We start from the raw sequence: 23,835 nt of genomic DNA on the forward strand, positions 1-23,835 counted from the left end.
TCCAGGAGGCAACCAGACCAATCAGTGCTCAGAATACATCGCACAAATGGCAATATTTTCATGCAACATGTACTATTCTGTGGCCTTCTACTCTATACATTGCTCACTATCAGGCAACATTAGTGTTTGCACAAATTCCTGTACTGTGGTGAGCTTTTGGCTTCCAGGAGCTATACACAGCCATATTTCATGACTCCACTTAACATAGATACGAGTCACCATAACACTGTGTATTGTCCATATGTATTCCGAGGTGATGGGTGTACGTAGTGTATACCAACATGTGATGTGTTCACGCTATGTCGTAACACCATACCCTCATCATAATGAAATGGATTTATTTTCGGTAAAGAAGAACAGCCTTTCTCGGATTCGACCTGGAGCATCCTCTTGTCAGCTGCGGAGGCTGGGCTGCTCGTTTCGCAAACTTCATCGTTTTACAGAGCTGTTCCTGAAAATTAATAGTCTACTGGTCAGTCTTCCTGGGTGCTTTATCCCCTGTTATTTCACTTAAACCATTTTCTACAATTGTGTGGTTGTTGCTTGCTGCAGTTTGTGGTGTGATGTCATAGTTCTGTGTTACTGACACACCGCTCATCAATGAGAACTTGCCTCCCCCGATGGAGACGGGTCCTCGGGCTGCTGTGGTGGTGATGATTTCTCCTCCTCCTCTTCCCTCTGTAACCATAGTAACGATAATGATAATTTTGTTTGTTTGTTGTTTAATGCTGCACTCAGCCAGCAAAGTGATGATGGCCTGTAAAAAAAGGGGGGAAAATACCAGTGATTGATATTATGAGCAATGTCCCATCAGGATACAAGGACCTGCTGTCAGCTAAGTCACAATTGGTGAGTGAGTGAGTGAGTGAGTGAGTGAGTGAGTGAGTGAGTGAGTGAGTGAGTGAGTGAGTGAGTGAGTGGGTGGGTGGGTGGGTGGGTGGGTGGGTGGGTGGGTGGGTGAGTGAGTGAGTGAGTGAGTGAGTGAGTGAGTGAGTGAGTGGTACCTACTCCACAGTCAGCATGATAAAGGCTATATCATAATAGCCTGTAAATATTCAAGTCTGGATCAGGTAAACCAGTGGTTGATAGCATGAGCAACATTCCACCCAATGTGAGATGACACCATATCACATAGCCTGAGTACACAATCCCCATCTTGTGTGTGGCTCATGAATCATTAACAGTGAATCTCGGATCTGAACCTACAGTCTGGCACAACTAAGGGGACATGACAATAAAACACTGAAAAATACAGGAAAGCATTTTTACTAAAAAAATATTTTTAATCTGAAAAAATGGTTCTGTCTGAACTATAGCAGACATTTGAAATACCCGGTACATATCTTTAATAATCTTCCTATTAATCATATTTCATTTAAGAAAGCGTCTGAGCATGACATGGCTCACTCATACCTAGCTAACACAAACAGAACTTGTCATGTCGACAACTGTCAGCTTGATAGCACTTTCAGCCATTAATGTCCACTGGGGCAGTGTTGAAGGAGACTTAGTCCACATGTGTGGGATACCTGAACGTAGCATCTGCCTCCCTGAGCACTGCGTCCATCATCTCACTGCTCCTGGAGATCATCGCCATCAGCCCTTAAACACTGCACAGTTCTTGTTATATCATGTAACTATCATGCCTGTTGTATGTTATTCTTAAAAGTAGAACATCTTTTGGTATAATACAGAACCAAAATTTGAAATCAAAATACTTTGAGTTTTATTAATTGATGATTTTATTAATATGAAATAAGGAGTAGCTACGATTTTGTCCCAGTGCTCCATGTTTGTAATAGGGTGTCTCACAATCAGTACTGACTAGAATCGGCTCTATGTTTGTAACAGGGTGTCTCACAATCAGTACTGACTAGAATCAGCCCCATGTTTGTAATAGGGTGTCTCACAATCAGTACTGACTAGAATCGGCTCCATGTTTGTAATAGGGTGTCTCACAATCAGTACTGACTAGAATCGGCTCCATGTTTGTAATAGGGTGTCTCACAATCAGTACTGACTAGAATCGGCTCCATGTTTGTAATAGGGTGTCTCACAATCAGTACTGACTAGAATCGGCTCCATGTTTGTAATAGGGTGTCTCACAATCAGTACTGACTAGAATCGGCTCCATGTTTATAATAGGGTGACTCACAATTAGTACTCACTAGAATCAGCCCCATGTTTGTAATAGGGTGTCTCACAATCAGTACTGACTAGAATCGGCTCCATGTTTGTAATAGGGTGTCTCACAATCAGTACTGACTAGAATCGGCTCCATGTTTGTAATAGGGTGTCTCACAATCAGTACTGACTAGAATCAGCTCAATGTTTGTAACAGGGTGTCTCACAATCAGTACTGACTAGAATCAGCCCCATGTTTGTAATTGGGTGTCTCACAATCAGTACTGACTAGAATCGGCCCCATGTTTGAAATAAGGTGTCTCACAATCAGTACTGACAAGAATCGGCCCCATGTTTGTAACAGGGTGTCTCACAATCAGTACTGACTAGAATCGGCCCCATGTTTGTAACAGGGTGCCTCACAATAAGTACTGACTAGAATCGGCCCCGTGTTTTAAATAGGGTGTCTCACAATCACTACTAACTAGAATCGGCCCCATGTTTGTAATAGGGTGTCTCACAATTAGTACTGACTAGAATCGGCCCCATGTTTTAAATAGGGTGTCTCACAATCACTACTAACTAGAATCGGCCCCATGTTTGTAATAGGGTGTCTCACAATTAGTACTGACTAGAATCGGCCCCGTGTTTTAAATAGGGTGTCTCACAATCACTACTAACTAGAATCGGCCCCATGTTTGTAATAGGGTGTCTCACAATTAGTACTGACTAGAATCGGCCCCATGTTTTAAATAGGGTGTCTCACAATCAGTACTGACTAGAATCTGCTCCAAGTTTGTAATAGGGTGTCTCACAATCACTACTAACTAGAATCGGCCCCATGTTTGTAATAGGGTGTCTCACAATTAGTACTGACTAGAATCGGCCCCATGTTTTAAATAGGGTGTCTCACAATCACTACTAACTAGAATCGGCCCCATGTTTGTAATAGGGTGTCTCACAATTAGTACTGACTAGAATCGGCCCCATGTTTGTAATAGGGTGTCTCACAATCAGTGCTGACTAGAATCTGCTCCAAGTTTGTAATAGGGTGTCTCACAATCAGTACTGACTAGAATCGGCACCATGTTTGCAATAGGGGTGTCTCACAATTAGTACTGACTAGAATCGGCCCCATGTTTTAAATAGGGTGTCTCACAATCACTACTAACTAGAATCGGCCCCATGGTTGTAATAGGGTATCTCAAAATTAGTACTGACTAGAATCGGCCCCATGTTTGTAACAGGGTGTCTCACAATCAGTACTGAATAGAATCGGCCCCATGGTTGTAACAGGGTGTCTCACAATCAGTACTGACTAGAATCAGCTCCATGTTTGCAACAGGGTGTCTCACAATCAGTACTGACTAGAATCGGCCCCATGGTTGTAATAGGGTATCTCACAATCAGTACTGACTACAATCGGCCCCATGTCTGTAATAGGGTGTCTCACAATCAGTACTGACTAGAATCGGCCCCATGTTTGTAACAGGGTGTCTCACAATCAGTACTGACTAGAATCTGCCCCATGTTTTTTAATAGGGTGTCTCACAATCAGTTCTGACTAGAATCGGCCCCATGTTTTTAAAAGGGTGTCTCACAATCAGTACTGACTAGAATCGGCTCCATGTTTGTAATAGGGTGTCTCACAATCAGTACTGACAAGAATCAGCCCCATGTTTGTAGGGTGTCTCACAATCACTACTGACTAGAATCGGCTCCATGTTTGCAATAGGGTGTCTCACAATCAGTACTGAATAGAATCGGCCCCATGTTTACAATAGGGTGTCTCACAATCAGTACTGACTAGAATCAGCTCCATGTTTGTAACAGGGTGCCTCACAATCAGTACTGACTAGAATCGGCTCCATGTTTGCAATAGGGTGTCTCACAATCAGTACTGACTAGAATCGGCCCCATGTTTGCAATAGGGTGTCTCACAATCAGTACTGACTAGAATCTGCCCCATGTTTGCAATAGGGTGTCTCACAATCAGTACTGACAAGAATCGACCCCATGTTTGCAATAGGGTGTCTCACAATCAGTACTGACTAGAATCTGCCCCATGTTTGCAATAGGATGTCTCACAATCAGTACTGACTAGAATCAGCGCCATGTTTGTAACAGGGTGTCTCACAATCAGTACTGACTAGAATCGACCCCATGTTTGTAATAGGTGTGTCTCACAATCAGTACTGACTAGAATCGGCCCCATGTTTGTAACAGGGTGTCTCACAATCAGTACTGACTAGAATCGGCCCCATGTTTGTAACAGGGTGTCTCACAATCAGTACTGACAAGAATTGACCCCATGTTTGTAATAGGGTGTCTCACAATCAGTACTGACTAGAATCAGCGCCATGTTTGTAACAGGGTGTTTCACAATCAGTACTGACAAGAATTGGCCCCATGGTTGTAATAGGGTGTCTCACAATCAGTACTGACTAGAATCAGCGCCATGTTTGTAACAGGGTGTTTCACAATCAGTACTGACTAGAATCGGCCCCATGTTTTAAATAGGGAGTCTCACAATCAGTACTGACTAGAATCGGCCCCATGTTTGTAATACGGTGTTTCACAATCAGTACTGACTAGAATCAGCTCCATGTTTGTAACAGGGTGTTTCACAATCAGTACTGACTAGAATCAGCTCCATGTTTGTAACAGGGTGTCTCACAATCAGTACTGACTAGAATCGGCCCCATGTTTACAATAGGTTGTCTCACAATCAGTACTGACTAGAATCGGCCCCATGTTTGTAATACGGTGTTTCACAATCAGTACTGACTAGAATCAGCTCCATGTTTGTAACAGGGTGTCTCACAATCAGTACTGACTAGAATCGGCCCCATGTTTGTAATACGGTGTTTCACAATCAGTACTGACTAGAATCAGCTCCATGTTTGTAACAGGGTGTTTCACAATCAGTACTGACTAGAATCAGCTCCATGTTTGTAACAGGGTGTCTCACAATCAGTACTGACTAGAATCGGCCCCATGTTTTAAATAGGGTGTCTCACAACCAGGACTGACTAGAATCGGCCCCATGTTTACAATAGGTTGTCTCACAATCAGTACTGACTAGAATCGGACCCACTACCCAAAGCTTGTCTTAGCAAGTTGAAAGCTGTTTCCCTTGGTTGGTTGCTATGTTCAACTTCAAGTTTGTTTTAACAAGATAGTTTTATCCTCCACAGAAAAACATACCATTTCATATGGATGACAGATTTAGGAATAGAGACATATAACTTATTTATGTTACATACCTCACATTTATGGTGCTGTTTAAACATTAGACATTAGATAAATCTTACCTATGTAAATAGGATGTGACATGATGACCACGAGGTCATGAACTTGCCATATTTGGATTCTGAATAGGCACTGAACGTGTTGAAATGATACAAATTTGTCAACATAATCTTCTGACCATTAAAATTTTATAAGCAATTTGTACATGTGTTTTTGCGGACATATAAATTTAGTTAAACTTAAGATAAAGGTGAGTACATCATTTTGTTTTTCCTTTAATCCAAATAATATTTTACTTATATATCTCCAATTTAGTGCTATAGGTTGCCTGAAAAGCAATAAAATTATGTTTTCCATAAATTATCCATTAAGCATGGTGTCATCATTTTCCCCATTGTGTTTCACTGCGACCATTTTGTTTTTCAGTTAAATTGTTCATGAAATGTTTGAAAAAAATATCTTTCATATTTTATCTTCTTTATGTAATATCTCAAAATGTTTAGGAATAAGGGGCACTTCTATTTGTGTTTCAAAAGATATTGAGTTGGTCGGTGCTTACGCATTTATTAATTAAATCAATCCTGAACATTCTAGAAAATTGGTTATTTATTTCAAAGTTCAGTGAATTAATCCAAAATCAAATATGTGTCATTGTATATCAGAAAATCATGACAAATTTAACATTTGCTTTCAAATAGTGCTGATATACAGACAGAAACACGTATTTGGTAGACAAGGCTGGGAACTCATGATAGCATGTCATCAGTATAGAAAATCTCAATCTCTCTCTCTCTCTCTCTCTACCGCCCCCCCCCCCTCTCTCTCTCTCTCTCTCTCTCTCTCTCTCTCTCTCTCTCTCTCTCTCTCTCTCTCTCTGTAGTTTGTAAATGGTGAAGAAACTGTACTTTTCACCATGATCAATAAACATGCTTCAAAAATGGATTTCTGATTGTATCGAAACAACTTATTTTTTACATATTTTGATCCTGGCCCTGTTGGATGCATGTCAGTTGGAATAAATAGTTTGATGAATTTCTTTTATAATTTTGTGTTTTTGGTGTTCTTATCCATGACATATTTTGTGCTTGACTTGTTTCCAGTATCAATGACACTCTGAGACTACTATCTTTACATGTTAAGTCATCATGTTTCTTTAATCTTGTCAGGTTTGCCCTTCCACATAAATGAGAAGCACTTGAGTTGAAGGTTAGCTATTATATTTGTTTTAGGATTAGGAAGAGTTTTGAGAGGATGGTTTAATATGGGTAAAATATAACTCTTGACTACTGTTATTCTTCCAAATGGCGCCAGATCTCAACCAGACCATCATAATTTTATAAGTATTCTTTTATCTTTGTAGTTTCTTTCTACCATTTCTGCTTTGTCATGTTTCAACCTAGTAGAACAAATGGGCGCTGTGACCAATCTAGTTTATGATGTATAAATACTATGCCTGGAAACTGTTTTGAGTCCATCCATAATATTTTATTTCGTTCAATGTTCACTTGGAGTACCAGCTGGGATGAATAAGCTTCAAGTATGTTCATAGTTGTCGGGAAACACATTTTTGATCTGTCTAATATAATTGTTGTATCATGTGCAAATTGTATTCAGAAATATTCAATATCAAGTATGTCAAGGAAAATATTTGATTATGAAAAGAGATACATATTCTAAATATCTCTATTGCATATCACTCATCATCACATTGAAAGCTTTTCATATATCTATTAATCTCTATCACTTATTTATCAATTAATAGTTAACTAACAATTTTAGTTATTTTTTGTTCTTCTATTATTACCCGTCATTTTAAAAAAAAGATAAATGATACAATGAAAATAAACAAAATGAAAACAAATCTATCTTATAAATAAAATATTCATAGATTTTCCCTGTCTACACCCATGCCATTAATTCTGGGTTCAATTTATTGAAACAACAACACCCACTTCCTAAAGACATTTCTAATCTGACCCCATCACATCAGCGTAACCTTCAACCAGCACCATCTAATGGTACACATTCATCACAAAACATCCAACGCGCCACATCAAAGGGTCTTCACGCCTCACTTTCCAGCGAGGCGCTACTAAACCACCATTTATACACTTACAAACACTACCAAACATTTGTAGGAGTCTCATTCCCCAAGATAACAAGCTCAATTGGGTAAACACCAAGAGGCCACGTAAATCATGGACGTTTGAACGCTCCGGGTTGCAGTCGCGCTACATTGAGAGCAAGCACCTGTTATTCAACTTCTTGACCCAATGACCTCTCGTGAGCCCCGGACCCCGCAAGGTCAAGAGAGCAGGGTGTCGTATGACGCTGGTCAGCTAACTGTCACCTCGGTGTAGGCACCGTCCAGTGTGTGGCTGTCCTAAGTTCAGGAATCCCAAGTACAAGAACGATTGAAGAATCCCAAGTTCGGATTAAAATAATGAAACGGTATATTACATCCCTTTTACTATCAATTGTTCTCTTTTTGGACGGGGGTTTAGAGTTAAAAAGATATAAAATTTCATAATTTCAGCACGTGTCCGATAGAGGCCCCCGCGTTATTAGAGTAAAATAGAAATTCATTATTTTAACCACAGTCCCATGTACAAGTAACTATAGATAAATAAGTGATTTCATCAGATGTATAAGTATTAAACATACAAAAACAGAGTCCAGATATTCGTGCTTGTCAAAATTATATATAGTCTAAAATCCCGTATGAAAAAAGCTTTTTCTTGGGAAAAGGGAGGACACGTCCTTGCGACGAACAACCGATCGTTTTATGTTTTGTTCTTGCAAGGTTTTAACTTTATATCACATACCTTTTTTTTCTTTTTTTTTAAATTACCCCTTTTTCGTGACGGTAGTAGGGGGTGTGATCGGAGGGGGCAATGCACGGGGTGGTCATGGGTGGTGAAATTTCTTCTTATAGGGTACTACCGAATATGATTCCTGTAATATTTACTCCAGACAAAATTTTATTTAAAATAATTTGTCGTTATTTTATCAGAGCTCCAGATAAGCTTTTGGTGTTGTGAGTATTTGACCCATGCATTTTAAAATCATTGGGTATCAGTAATTCTATCGGGGTATTCAAATTTCTGTTACCCACTAGTTTTTACACATGTGGGTATTTAAGTTAAATATTAAAAAACACTATTCATCTAGTCCCTACAAACTGGTGTCGTGTGGGTTCTAGAGCTTTGTAGGACTCAAAAATACGATACTTCCACAAGTAAGTGTGATAGCAAATGATCATGATGTAACTGTCATCGTGGAGTTTGGCAAGGTTGACGAAATGCCCCTTTATAATTTCAAAATAAGTTGCTGATTTGCTAATCGAATATGCAGGGTTACTTCACAATATTTTGATGATACGCACAAGTTTAATTTTTGTAGCGTATCTGTAATGTTCAATGCGTATTTGATACGCTTGTATTTTATTTTACTGCGTATTTCTGCATTTCTGATGCGTATTTTACGCAGATACGCAGCTTATCTGGAGCTCTGTTTATAGTTAAATATAATTAATTTTAAGGGTCATTGCAGCATATGAAGCAATGAAACGGTGCAGTGCACTGTATGTCTTGATAATTACTATAGAGACTGGAATGAATCAGTGATCATGTGGACAGTGGTCATAACTGCTCTTGATGCGCTGTGGGTACAATGGATATTATTGTGTGTCCCTTGGGACGCAGAATATCCTTTTTTCTGCGTGGAATCTCAACATCTGTGCGTAGCGTATAATAGGAACATAATAATCCATAATTTATAAATATGCTGAACACTCAACACGCAATAAACGTACATTTTAAATAAATATTGTAACTCTTTTTAATTAATTTCATTCCACCTCCCTTTTTAAATTAGGAAGTAGGATCTCGTCGCTTCGGTTACGCTTCCTTAACCAGAAACACTTTCACTTTTAATCTTCAAATTCAGATTTACTGCCTATTATTATATTGCGTGGTAATGATAGAGCAGTTTCTGATCTGCTACTACGATTTAACATTCGCAAGCCGGCATAATGACAACGCCCCCTCACCTCACTGGGATAAAACAGCCGTCAACACTGGAGAAGCCACCAGCCTTTCATCTAACGCAGTTTATGACTCACTTTACATAATAGATCCATTTAGACTAACACGAGACATTTTTCAGTGGATTAAAACCAGCCAATTGCTTGCATGAATATTCTAGCATTTGATTTCGGATTCCCAACATTTTCAGAGGTTTGCGTTTGACGCAGTTCTCCCCCTTTAAATGCCTCTTCAGGAACGGAAGTGTTGACATTGGATCTACGAAACTGTGTTTCTCCGAGAATCTGTGAGCGAGTTTAACACCAGGAGCATTATTTCTGAAGATAACGTGTGTAGCAGTAATCAAATCTGACATGATGGTCGATAGAATGAATAACGATCAATTAATCGCATGTCATTTCACATATTGTACCACCCCATTGTACCTCTCTCTTGTTGTGTTTTATGTAGGCCTGGCTTACAACAGGGTTAGAACTTAACACTAGCTCACTAGCCTGGGGCTAGTACAAATTCCTGAGGGCAAGTACAAATTTCCCAATCTCCCCATTGCTTTAACATTACAGGAGCATTTTATCTTGATCTGGGCTAGTAAAAGCTTATGAGGTTAGTTGTTAGCAGAACACATCGTGGCACGGAGAAAGGGCTTCACGTCGTATCCAAATGGGGATCGAACCGTGTGACAGGCAAACGCGCTAACCAGAAGGCTACCACAACGTTGCGTCTACACATACATGAGTACTGGGGCCTACCCTTTGTGCTGTAGCCTGGGGAATTCCGGGTTTGAATTGGTCCCCAGAAACCTAAGCTGGTCGTGAGAGGCGACACAAGGGATCGGGTGACTTGCGAGATAAATGATAAATTGAAGGAGTGAGTGAGTGACTTAAAATTTAACGTCGCATCGGCATTATTTCAGCCATATAGCGACGGGGTAATTTGAAGCAAAGGTGGCATATTGTCATCACCTGCTCCCTGTTTTATTCGTGTCATCGTACCCCGACGTTGTGGACAGTACTCATGATATCAATCACTGGTTTGTCTGGTCCAGTCTCGGTTATTGACAGATCCTGTCGTATAACTGGAATATTGCCGAGTGCCGCGATAAATAACAAACAATATTCTGTCACAAATGTTCCCCGGACCTATATCATAACAATTATAACATAATCTATAAAATTATCTTTGCGAGTTACATGCTCATTATTTGTTATTTTCTGTGACATACTTACATATTTCCTTGGTCTTCCGCGTGGTCTCTTTGGTGTATTCATCCTCTGCAAAATAAATAGGGATATATCTTCTTAAATAAGTCAAACATATGAACGTCCTGTGCAAAGTGTATCACCTGAATATACCGCGAGAACAAGGAGAGGGAACCAATTGAGTTGAACGTCGTTGTGTCGAACTCAAAGTGATCTCAGGAAAGTTCGACCTATCCGAGTGTTCGACACATCCGAAAACAGGGTATCAAGCTCATCCAAAAAACCCAAATGAATTATATCGTTGTACACGTGAACTGTTATTTGTTTGTTGGTTAACGCCGCACTCAGCAATATTCCAACTATATGACGGCGGTCTGTAAATAATAGAGTCGGGACCAGACAATCCAGTGATTGATATCATGAGCATCGATCCACGCAATCGGGATCGGTGACATACATCAACCAAATCAGCGAGCCTGACCACCCGATCCCGTTAGTCCCCTCCTACGACAAGCATAGTCGTTTTTTTACAGCAAGCATGAGTTGCTTAAGACCTATTCTACCCCGGATCTTCACGGGTCCGTTAAACAAGTAAAAAATGACAATTTTCACAGTTTTCAGTTCGACCTAACAGGACAATTTAACGCTTGTATTTGCAATTATTTACTTCAAAATATGTGCGCGTTAACAGAACATTTGCAGCTCCGACATATCAGAAGTCAAATAATTATGAAAAGTGAAATAATTTGCCGGGATCCGACAATACGGTAGACGTATCGAAGATTACTGCTTCACATCATCAACAAAGGTCGCAGAGTGAAATGACTGCATCTCGAGTTCACTACATCATAATAATAATCTTTCGTGTTCAACCAGGACATCACAACGTTCCCGTTTTCTTCCCATAAGTATAAACACTACTCAAAAGAAGTTAAAGAACACACGATGTTTTCATATGACTACAGTTTATCTGTCATGGAATGATTGTGCTTCAAACACGATATCACCTTGAAGATCGAACCGGAACTTTTACAACGGAACAGGGTCGGTTAGGTAGCCCAGCGGGCAATGAGTTAGCTCGTCACCCCGAAGTCCCGGGTTTAATTCCAAGTCCATTTACTGTGATATTGCTGGAATATTGCTGAAGGCGGCGGAAAAACATACCCACTCATTAAATCGTGTCATTAATGACGAATGTCCGCATAAGAATCGGCCACAAATAGAATTCCCGTGGAACTAAACTCGATGTTAGGCGCGACAAGCAAACACTAGCCACGGAGCTACGGAACTCTGTGTGTAGAAATGCTAACGCAATTATGTGTATGTTGTGGTGGTATGACCCCTTCCGTTCATTAGGTCATTTGTTATTTCCTCTCATTGCATACTTAGCAGTAATCAAACAGGTGGCGCTGTAGTAATGTGACTCCTGGTATCATCCACAATGTTAGAGTCAGGTGGAGAAGCTTTCTGAAATTGGAAGTTATTCACTCACTCACTCATTCAGGGCTAACGATACACAATTTCTCGTCATGGTCCGGGTTCGATTCCCTACATGAGTACAATGTGTGAAGCTGTACTGATGTACACGGCCGTGATGGGGCGGGCGGGTAGCCTAGTGGTTAAAGCGTTGGCTCGTCACGTCCAAGACACGGGTTCGATTCCCGACATGGGTATAGTGTATGAAGCCCATTTCTGGTGATATTGCTGGAATATTGCTAAAAGCAGCGTAAATCCATACTCCCTGCCGTGATAATTTATGATATTGATAAAAGTGGCCTCAAACCGTTTCACCCACTCACATATTCAAATTAGGTACAACAGTTACGAAGCCACGTTGCAGTCACAATCACAGCGGTGGCCATTGTATGCTTCAAATGAAGTACCCGGTATATCTATTCGCAGAGCAAACCCAAGTCTCATCCATGACGACCGAACGTCTTAAAGCGGCGCTGCAGAAAGGCGAGATGTCATCGGTAGTGCTGCTCAATGCGAGGCCCATGCATGGTGTCGTCAAGGCTCAAGCTTTTCATTCAGTTCAGTCTATCGGCCGACCGTGACCTTGAGTTAGACATCTACACATTTCACAGAAATCAAAGGCGACCATCACCTGCTGGTGGGGCCCATTATACACCTAACGTCACCCTCACTGTTATACTGGGCGAGATTCCTCGACCTCAGCTATTTGCGTGGGCGTACAAAAGTCAGAAAACATTCTGTATTTCGCTTATGTATCACACTGTCACATGGCTTGAGCTGCCACCCACTCAACGTTCCTTCTTTATCGAAGCCAGTCCTACACGAGTCAACAGCACCAATAACGTCTGAAAAAATATGTGGGGCACAATTCCCCATTTCAACTTGACGACCCAACACTCCACACGAGACATTGGACAAAAGATGGGGATTTGCCGACTTGCTGTGAAATAAATGAGCATGCCATGTCGGATGAAGGATCTTAAATATTGCATATGAATTGGATCAGGTCTGTTTTTTGCGACTGCAAATAATGCAAAAGATAGACCCCCACACCACCTTCCTAAAATCCCAGTGTAAGAGTCTGACCGTCGTGGCGAAGACATTGGTTTGATGGGGCAATGGGGTAGCCTTGTGGTTAAAGCGTTCGCTCGTCACTCTGAAGACCCAGGTTCGTTTCGATCCCCACATGGGCACAATATGTGAAGCCCTTTTCTGTGTCTCTCCCGCCGTGATATTGCTGGAATATTGCCAAAAGCGGCGTAAAGCAATATTCACTCACTGGTCCCCTACATATAAGTACGACGTGAAAATGCTTCTTCCTGGTTCTTGAATGGCGATGCTGATGCTTTGATATAAGGGGCGTAAAACCCCATTCACTCACTCATGCGCCCGGTTGATGGTATATTTTGAAATATATTGTGATTGAAGTTCAAGATTTTATATATCATCATCACGTCTGATATAAACTGCCGGGGTAAAGAGAGTATACACCCATGTTTGATAGACAGTAGGACATGCATCATACCAATGTGTATCTCCTAACACATGACGTCACACCACGTCTCAAGTAACTGGTTCGCAATTTCACAGTACACAGTAATGAGCAGAGTGAAATGGGAATTTTCAAGTGTATACTTTCTTTTGGCCGGCAGTTTAGTTCGCGTTACTGTAATTAGGGGTACAGTTGGTGTCTAGAGTACCCGACCCCGAACCGACTAAAGTGGGGATCGGGTGGCCACAATGACTGTTCATGCATGTAGGTATTGTTCAACTCTGGCCACTGATATGCCCGTCGATCATGCATTGGCCATGGTTTGTCTGGTCCAACACATATCTCCCACATAAATCTCAGTCCTAACCAGCGCCACCAATCAAGACGTCATCGGTTTGGGCATTGTCCAGACCACGGCGAGAACGACTCAGAGACGTCACTTCCGTAGTGTATCAAATGTGTCATTCACCATTCTCATATAGGATGGTTCTTGTCTGTACTTGCGCTGCATCACTTTTCACCCTCCCCTGCTCTGTAGACCGCAAAGTTCAGATATCTTTTTTCTGCTTTAAGCTTTTTATCTTCTCATAATATACCGTCTAGGTAATACATTTGTTTTCCAATGCCAAACAGAACTAAGATTCTTTTTTCTTCTTTTTAAAACAGAATTCTGACCGCAGCACTTTAACTTGAAATATGTCAGAATGTATCATCCAGAATTTTTCCGGTATGTCGAAGTCCGGGTTATAGAGGTTACATCCACACATGAAAATACAGTCATATTACGCCTGAACAGTTACCCCATATCATAGAAACGGCCAGCTCCTTGAAACCAGATCTAGCACGGAGAGCGTTAAAGAAAATCCCTTTTTTAGCATCATGTGACTTTAAGTTTCCTTGTTCGTTTTATCACATACCAGGATTACGTGACCTAGTAATACCCCATAAGGCACATGCCCATGCACAACCGAGACAAATGGAATGCATTTGAGGGAAAGAACGTGTGTCGTTATGGCATATACATCTGTATCAGAACAGGGGCATGCCCAACTGGACCGGCAAGACTTCCTACAGAACATTGTTGTGGTGTTTTATTTCTACGACGCAAAAGCAAAGTTAGGATCCACATGATTAAATCTAGACTAACACTTAGGTAATGAAAACATTTCTTTAAAATAATTATCCTTTTTTTCTTCAAAAGAACCTTATCTCTTCTGTTGTTTGGACTCAAGGAAACTAGACTTTGTTTAGCTTGATCTACACTTGCCTAGGCTTTTAGTAAAAACTCTCTCTCTCTCTCTCTCTCTGCCTCTCCCTCTCTCTCTCCCCGCTCTAAATTCATTTAGACAGTTATTAACTATCTCCATTTCCCTCAGCAACAGCTGATTTCGTGTATTTTTAAAGCTGTCCATTTCGTTTGTGTATCAAAAGGGTTTAGAACCTTAAATACACGAACAAGCTTTCCAGCAAAATCATGGCGTATGTACAGAATCGGGCAAATAAACCAAGTATAACCCGGATGCCCCAAGTTTGCTCGTCTAAGACAATAACATTTGTTAAATGGTGAATTATAGCATACAACAGTGGTATACATACAGCCGTGTATGGGAGCCTGTGTATGACACCAGCCAAGCGGGACTTGGCATCTAGCAGGTGAGAATGGATGTCATGTCGGTGCATCGTGCTCGCCAGATTGTGTAATTCATTCATAAATTGACAAAAACGAATGCATTGCACGCTACCCGATTAAGAATATTTGAAAGCAGTTTATGATTTAACAAATACGTTTTGAGTACAGCTGCGTCAGCTCAAGTTTACAATGCTTATGCAACTATATCTGTAAGAAGAAAATACACCATGGTGGTACATTATGCTGCACACACAAGCACCTGCGGATAGTTTTGCAATGTGTATACAAGCTGTGCATGTTTCTTGCATGATGATGAGTGTCGGTCTTTGTTAATAGCAACATGCTTGCTGATGCGACTTCGAACAACAGACATACGCCTAGGCATCCGTCTAGCCAATGCTGACAGTCTTCAAACATCTGCCACCCGCAAAAACTCCATCCACCCCAACATAGTTTCCCTCCACCCCCTCCCGTCGCTATATCCACTCCCGCCCACCCACCACAAATCAAGCACGTGGGTCCGTCTTTATAGACAGCACATGACCAACAATCACATGGGAGGTTTTCCCAACCCACTTTCCACGGGCTTAAGAATAGCATTCCTCGAAAGGGGGCCGAGAAACAGCCCGTGAAGTACTATAAATGATAAGTCATTCATAAGATGCGCACGGGTACAAGGTCTCTGATGACTGGGTGCATTAAAGGTAGAGTTTCGCGTGCGAGGAGATCAACATCCCGCTGCAAACGAGACTTCACCGAGATGATCCCAAAACAAATGCTAGTCGCATCGACGAATTCCGCGGCGTCGGACAAACTACATCGCGACGTTAAACACCCTAGTAGAAAATCTCGCGGTCAGTGAACTCTGCTGACACATTGAAATAAATTAGTGCAAATCGTCCATAATTGTTATCATACGCCAAAAGAATTCGCATTGCTTAGATATTCCGTGCAAAATGGAATTGAGTACATGTGTATCGTTTTTAACGCTGAACCAGCTGTCTGGCGTGTATAAATTCCAATATTACCTACATGGTGGCATACAACTCCGTTCACTTTTAACAGTGTGCGACATTACATTGCAAAAATTCTATGTCGGTTAACTGTTGCATGGCACTGTTAATATGGCAGGGTCATAACTCATTAAATGTAATTGATAATGAGTTAAAAGTAATCAATCAGACATGAAACAAAATAATTATATCCGTATTACCATAAACAATACATATATATATATATTTAATGATAATATAACAATACATATATATATTTAATGATAATATAACAATACATATATATATTTAATGATAATATAACAATACATATATACATATATAACACCATATATATATATATATATATATATATATATATATATATATATATATATATATATATATTGCTCCTCTGTTTGGCGTTAAAGAGACACGTTGGTTGTCAAGGCCGCTCTACATGATGACGAAGTCGTACTGCTGATATGGCACAAATATTCTTATATAACGTACACATAAATCCCGATATGACAGGCTGTAAATCACGCCCATTGGCGGTTATCCGTGCCACACATGAACTAAAGATTGTATTCGGCTTGTCACGACACAAATCCACGTGGAAAGCTTACACATGTATACATGTAGCCCGTCCGACGTCAAAAACATCTGTAAAAAATAAGCTTTTATTTTCCAAATAATCGCGTGTTTATACTTTTGATAGGATGAAGTTTACGAAATCAGTACTTATAAGCAGTATCACATTCTCATAAACTACAATCGATAACAAGAGCAACTCACCAGTAAAGATTTTGCCGGAGTCTTATTTTTGCTCCCTTTTGGTCTTCCGCGAGGCCGTTTTAATTTCGGTTCTTCTGGCTGCATAAAAAATAAAAATAAAATAAACCCTTTTAACCTTCAATTTTGTTCCACATCACCAGGCCTACAGTGTTTCTTCGAATAACAAAAATATAATCAGATCGCTATGTTCAAATACTTGTTGTCTACACTATATATACATCGAGTTATATCCATATGCCAACCTTATTTGTAAACATAAGTCGTAAATACACGCGTATAAGAAAAACAACATTATTCACCAAACACGTTATGGGGGTACATTGTCTACATTAAACAAGCCTATGTGTCTTTTATACTCCGGGTCATCACTTATATGTTTCTAATTTATATTAAATTAGACTGAGACTTTAATTGACAGAGGTACATTAATTATAGGAGCGTTAAGATACACTGTCATGTTCTTACCTCTGGGGGTTTAGGCTTTCGGGGTCTGCCCCTCTTTTTCTTGGGGGGTTCCTCTTCCCCCTGTCCCCCCTGCGTCTCGGCCACGTCCGCCATGGTGTGGACTCAATGTCCACTAGGTTAAACTGTCCACGCCTGCGTTCAGGCTTCGATACTGAGACGGTTACCTGTATATGCCAAGGCAGTACCCAACAAACACTGCTAGACACGGCAGCTGTCAAACGGAAGAAAGTGCTCTTACGGTCGCTCGCTCGCAGTGAAACTACCCAAAACTTGTCTCGTGATCACAGAACCCCCTTTCTCGTGAGTAATCCCGGGGGATGGAGCTGTAGGTGAGTGGGTAGGGGCGATTGGGAAAATCTTCCCCTCTAACTCGGCCGCAATGAATGGGGGCTACCCATATCAGCTGGCACGGCGTGACCTCGTTAGGCGGCGCTGCAGTCAAAATAGACTTAGCCCAGTGAGCGGGTTTCGCGGCCGGCTGTCGAACGGATTTAGGGCAAGAAGCAACAGGTTGCAAAAATATACAACCTCCGACGTCTGGGAAGAGAGCCCTAGTCCACACTTTACGTACCAAATCAACAAGTCGAGAGAAACGTTCCGCTAATAAGTTAAAGCCATTTACATGTCAGAGTGCTGGACATGGCCGTTGAGGGGAGAGGGAGGCTTGTTGACGAACATATGTATTGCCATGAACTTGAATATTGTTTATATGACTGAGACGAATGTTACAAATAAACATGTTTTCAAAACAATGAGGATATTATTTATCAAATACCACATGAGAACCATCTACGTGGTTTATTCTGAGTCGAGGACACTTGACCTTCTCAATGCTCCGCCATGTCGCCTGTTTCAACGGGAGTCGCGATGTGAGGTAATTGATCGTGGTGCGTTAATTCGTATAATTAATTATCTAAGAATTTATTTCAATATTTAGCCTTTACTTGGAGCTTATTAGATGCACTAATCCAAATGGCATGTGTTCACGCTTCGATGGAAATATATTCAGGACATAAAACCCCTATAGATGAACATATTCAGTGTTAATGTGTTTTCAAGATGTACTGTATAGTGTAAAATATTTAGATATGTTTATACTTTTTTTTAAAAACTAGAAATCTGTGTAATTTAGTATAATGAATGTAATTTTTAAGCTGATTCATATACAAATTGAGATAAAAAAAAGGAGAAGCAAATTAAGTTCCAAAATATGTTAAACATCCCAAAGTACTAGCCTACATTCTTCCCACACCTTGAGCCGCGGGCTGACGTGTACGCTGTGTCGCATGGACCTGGCTCGGTCTGTACGCATACCTGTTGACCAGGCGCATTGCGCAACTGTAACCGGTTCCTTGACAATCATACTTGCTAAAACCACAAGTATGCGTGTGTTTTTTATATATGTACTGTCATTGCGTGTAATTATGTTGCTTTGCAAATAGAGTTCACACCCACAAACCCACGTGTATATTTGACATGCGATGTACGCCAGCCCTGTTCGCAGATCTATTGCAAGTGAGTTCAGCGGTTTGCCCCTTTCCGTGGGAGCGATAATGACAGAATGGATTGGATTTTCGCAGTGAGCATCATCAAATTATAATTTATTACTGCAATATCAAATCTACCAACACTATATCAGGTAGTGTTTAGTTGTATTACATATACGTGTTATAACACGACTTATCACAGCTGCCACTGCAATAATCGAAGCTATATAACGACATATCGAGGTATAGGTTCGAGATATCGATACATTCGAGAGAACGGAGTTCGAGATAACGAGATTCGATTGTATATGTAGTCTAAACGATATCACGTATTGTTCTATCGACATCAATATCACAGAATAACATATACTTGTAATACATACTATATATTATAACTAGACTTGACCATAGCTCTATAGCTCGTTCTGATTTGGCTGGAATATTAGTGGTAAATTAGGCGTTTAGTAACTATAATCCACTGCCCATGTGGCCAGAGGGATCTTATCTTCATTAAACAGAGGTAAAGGAAGGCATCAAGTTTATTTAGGCGAGTCCCATGCCAAATGCATTCCAAGTCTCGTGAGACTTAACGAGAGCCCATCCGTATTCATCAACACTGGTGGCCAGGGTTCTAGTGTCCTGAGATACACTCTGAACCTTAAGAATACACTAAGTCAGAGATAGCTTCACACATCAGTAGGTACAACTACCGCGACGGTCGGTAAGTAGTCACGCGCAGGTTTCCCTTTACCAGATTGGAGTATGTGGGTAATGATATACTCGCACGTGTACATACTTCCGGTTTTATATACCTATACACGATTTTAAACAATGTAATTAGACACTTACATTTGTGAAACTAATGTTTATGCATAGTGTATAGGTTGACAAGTAGCTTGCTATAAGTAGCCTAACTAAGACAAATAATGTTTTGATTGACGTGAACAAAACGTTATTAATCAACGACATGTAAGCTTCTAAGGCTCGCCTCATGGGAACATGTAAGGTTTCCCGACTGTAATAGTTTAGTGTCAATGCAGAGTGTTTGCGTGGTAGAAGGGGTTAACGTTAAGTGTTTGTGTGGTAGAAGGGGTTAACGTTAAGTGTTTGCGTGGTAGAAGGGGTTAACGTTAAGTGTTTGCGTAGTAGAAGGGGTTAACGTTAAGTGTTTGCGTGGTAACAATGATGATTGTTAAATGTTTGAGTGGTAACAATGATCACTGTTAAGTGTTTGCGTGGTAACAATGATCACTGTTAAGTGTTTGCGTGGTAACAATAGCCACTGTTAAGTGTTTGCGTGGTAACAATAGTCACTGTTAAGTGCTCGCGTGGTAACAATGATCAATGTTAAGTGTTTGCGTGGTAACAATAGCCACTGTTTTAGTATTTGCGTGGTAACAATGATCACTGTTAAGTGTTTGCATGGTAACAATGATCACTGTTACGTGTTTGCGTGGTAACAATGATCACTGTTAAGTGTTTGCGTTGAAACAATGATCACTGTTATGTGTTTGCGTGGTAACAATGATCACTGTTAAGTGTTTGCGTGGTAACAATGATCACCGTTAAGTGTTTGCGTGGTAACAATAGTCACTGTTAAGTGCTCGCGTGGTAACAATGATCGCTGGTAAGTGTTTGCGTGGTAACAATAGCCACTGTTTTAGTATTTGCGTGGTAACAATGATCACTGTTAAGTGTTTGCATGGTAACAATGATCACTGTTACGTGTTTGCGTGGTAACAATGATCACTGTTAAGTGTTTGCGTGGTAACAATGATCACTGTTATGTGTTTGCGTGGTAACAATGATCACTGTTAAGTGTTTGCGTTGAAACAATGATCACTGTTATGTGTTTGCGTTGAAACAATGATCACTGTTAAGTGTTTGCGTTGAAACAATGATCACTGTTAAGTGTTTGCGTTGAAACAATGATCACTGTTATGTGTTTGCGTGGTAACAATGATCACTGTTAAGTGTTTGCGTGGTAACAATGATCACTGTTAAGTGTTTGCGTTGAAACAATGATCACTGTTAAGTGTTTGCGTGGTAACAATAGTCACTGTTAAGTGCTCGCGTGGTAACAATGATCGCTGTTAAGTGTTTGCGTGGTAACAATAGCCACTGTTTTAGTATTTGCGTGGTAACAATGATCACTGTTAAGTGTTTGCATGGTAACAATGATCACTGTTACGTGTTTGCGTGGTAACAATGATCACTGTTAAGTGATTGCGTGGTAACAATAGCCACTGTTAAGTGTGCGCGTGGTAACAATAGCCACTATTAAGCGTTTGCATGGTAACAATGATCACTGTTAAGTGTTTGCGTGGTAACAATGCTCACTGTTAAGTGTTTGCGTGGTAACAATAGCCACTGTTAAGTGTTTGCGTGGTAGCAATAGTCACTGTTAAGTGCTCGCGTGGTAACAATGATCACTGTTAAGTGTTTGCGTGGTAACAATGATCACTGTTAAGTGTTTGCGTGGTAACAATGATCACTGTTAAGTGCTCGCGTGGTAACAATGATCACTGTTAAGTGTTTGCGTGGTAACAATGATCACTGTTAAGTGTTTGCGTTGAAACAATGATCACTGTTAAGTGTTTGCGTGGTAACAATGATCACTGTTAAGTGTTTGCGTGGTAACAATAGCCACTGTTAAGTGTTTGCGTGGTAACAATGATCACTGTTAAGTGTTTGCGTGGTAACAATAGTCACTGTTATGTGTTTGCGTGGTAACAATGATCACTGTTAAGTGTTTGCGTGGTAACAATAGTCACTGTTATGTGTTTGCGTGGTAACAATGATCACTGTTAAGTGCTTGCGTGGTAACAATGATCACTGTTAAGTGTTTGTGTGGTAACAATGATCACTGTTAAGTGTTTGCGTGGTAACAATAGCCACTGTTAAGTGTTTGCGTGGTAACAATGATCACTGTTAAGTGTTTGCGTGGTAACAATGATCACTGTTAAGTGTTTGCGTGGTAACAATAGTCACTGTTATGTGTTTGCATGGTAACAATGATCACTGTTAAGTGTTTGCGTGGTAACAATAGCCACTGTTAAGTGTTTTCGTGGTAACAATGATCACTGTTAAGTGTTTGCGTGGTAACCATAGTCACTGTTATGTGTTTGCATGGTAACAATGATCACTGTTAAGTGTTTGCGTGGTAACAATGATCACTGTTAAGTGCTTGCGTGGTAACAATGATCAGTGTAAGTGTTTATGTTAATCGTGCATACGTGTCAATAGAGGTCAACAGGTATTTGGTGTTATTATGTTGCACTCGAGTGACACATTAATTTTGCCGAAAAAGAAAACAGTTGCCAGTCTATGTGTACCATTGTCTTAATTACAATACGCATTTCAAGTGTCTGTGACGTTTGATCAGACAGCAACCGAAGCGTCTTAAAATCCTCCCTTCACTAAAATCAGTACAAAAGAATCGTAAAACAGTTAATGACTTTTAAGAATTGTATTAGACAAGGCAATGTGCGCGCCATATAACGATAATCTAAAACCCGGGGGATTTCCTTAACCAGTGGCTTTGTTTTTCGATGCTGTGACCGCTTTCAAGAAACGCTTTCCAAACCACGTCCGATAGCGTAGCCCGATGAATGTCTTGCCTATTGTTGTTTGTTGTGGTTGTTTGTATCTGCAATGTACCTTAATGTTTTCACTTTAATACACTGTGGTCATAGTCACACACCCTAAATTGGTTTACAAGTGTGAGAATTGTGTATAGGAATTTTTCACAAGTTTAATCGTTTTATACCAAGAGAAAAGTATTTGCCAAGGAGACATCAAATCTCATTCAAATCACATATTCATTTCTCGCAGAGACCATATCGGTATACGGTCTCTGGTTCTGGCTACCGCAAACAAAGATCTGTGGACATAATATTACGTGTCTAGTCAGCACGAACTGTTGCGAACTTTGTCTGTCTAATCTTTATTTCACATACTGAAGAGGCCACATGCCTATAGTACAATTTGAAGAATATACAGTTTTATACAATTTATGTACATATCTCACCAAATCACCTCACGTCATTCCACCTCGCATTTCAACGCAGTCACATAATTTCACACATACAGTACAATACCATACCCTGTAATTTCATAATTTCTATATTACCATATCACAACTTGTTATATCATACTACATATTCTATAACATCATATCATATTCTATCATTATTATAAGATCATACTATATAGTATTATTTCATATAACATTATCATAACATACTATACATACCATCGTACCATATATCACAACTATATTGTATCACATTTCAACATGTCATATCACACAACACATTAGCAATGTCATAGCTTGTACCATCATATCTTGTCATATCATACCATATGCCATGTCATTCCATGCCAATTTATTTCATATCAATCAATCAATATTTATTCAACACTGGAAGACCGCAAGCCATATAATATGTACACTAAAAAACAGTATTTACACAATTTCTATAATACACATAATATATTGCATCATATCCCCTCATGCATCATATCACACCACATCACTTCATATCATATCACATCATGTCATGTCACATCATATCATTTCATATACATATAACTATACTTAACCATTTGTAATATCACGTCCCACAATATCATTTGACAGCCTAGTAGTTTAATATCATTTCTAACTCTTTTGTTTGTAGTTTATTCAGATGGCAAATATCTATAAATATGTACTTAATGTATATACACAATAGTTTCCTAATACCAAGCAGCTAAGATTATTCTTTCATAAGGTTCTGTCGGTATAAAGAGGCATAATATATGAACATGGACACATTTTGTAAGATACTTCTTTTTGTGTTTGACAGCAGTGTAACAAATTTAATAATATT

The 23,835-nt window shown here is 40.0% G+C and overlaps 1 protein-coding gene across 1 annotated transcript; it reads right to left on the bottom strand.

Annotated features, from left to right (window-relative positions):
• Positions 1-363: 363 nt before the first annotated feature.
• LOC139444882 (high mobility group protein HMGI-C-like) lies at positions 364-18,008 on the bottom strand. Its single transcript, XM_071225884.1, has 4 exons — positions 17,475-18,008; positions 17,010-17,087; positions 10,649-10,693; positions 364-678 (listed from the first exon to the last, which is right to left on the bottom strand). The coding sequence occupies exons 1-4, from the start codon at positions 17,565-17,567 to the stop codon at positions 598-600; spliced, it is 297 nt and encodes a 98-aa protein (XP_071081985.1). The 5' UTR covers positions 17,568-18,008; the 3' UTR covers positions 364-597.
• Between the last annotated feature and the right edge of the window lie 5,827 nt (positions 18,009-23,835).

The sequence above is a fragment of the Haliotis cracherodii genome, unplaced genomic scaffold (assembly GCF_022045235.1).
Source record: "Haliotis cracherodii isolate W230 unplaced genomic scaffold, xgHalCrac1.p SCAF_6, whole genome shotgun sequence".
NCBI lineage: Eukaryota > Metazoa > Mollusca > Gastropoda > Lepetellida > Haliotidae > Haliotis > Haliotis cracherodii.

Excerpts from the sequence above, each read along its gene's own strand:
- LOC139444882 (XM_071225884.1), bottom strand. The coding sequence starts at position 17,567 with ATGGCGGACGTGGCCGAGACGCAGGGGGGACAGGGGGAAGAGGAACCC. Across the intron at positions 17,088-17,474 it reads GAAAGCCTAAACCCCCAGAG|CCAGAAGAACCGAAATTAAA; the intron begins GTAAGAACATGA and ends TTTTTTATGCAG. Across the intron at positions 10,694-17,009 it reads CTCCGGCAAAATCTTTACTG|AGGATGAATACACCAAAGAG; the intron begins GTGAGTTGCTCT and ends TTTATTTTGCAG.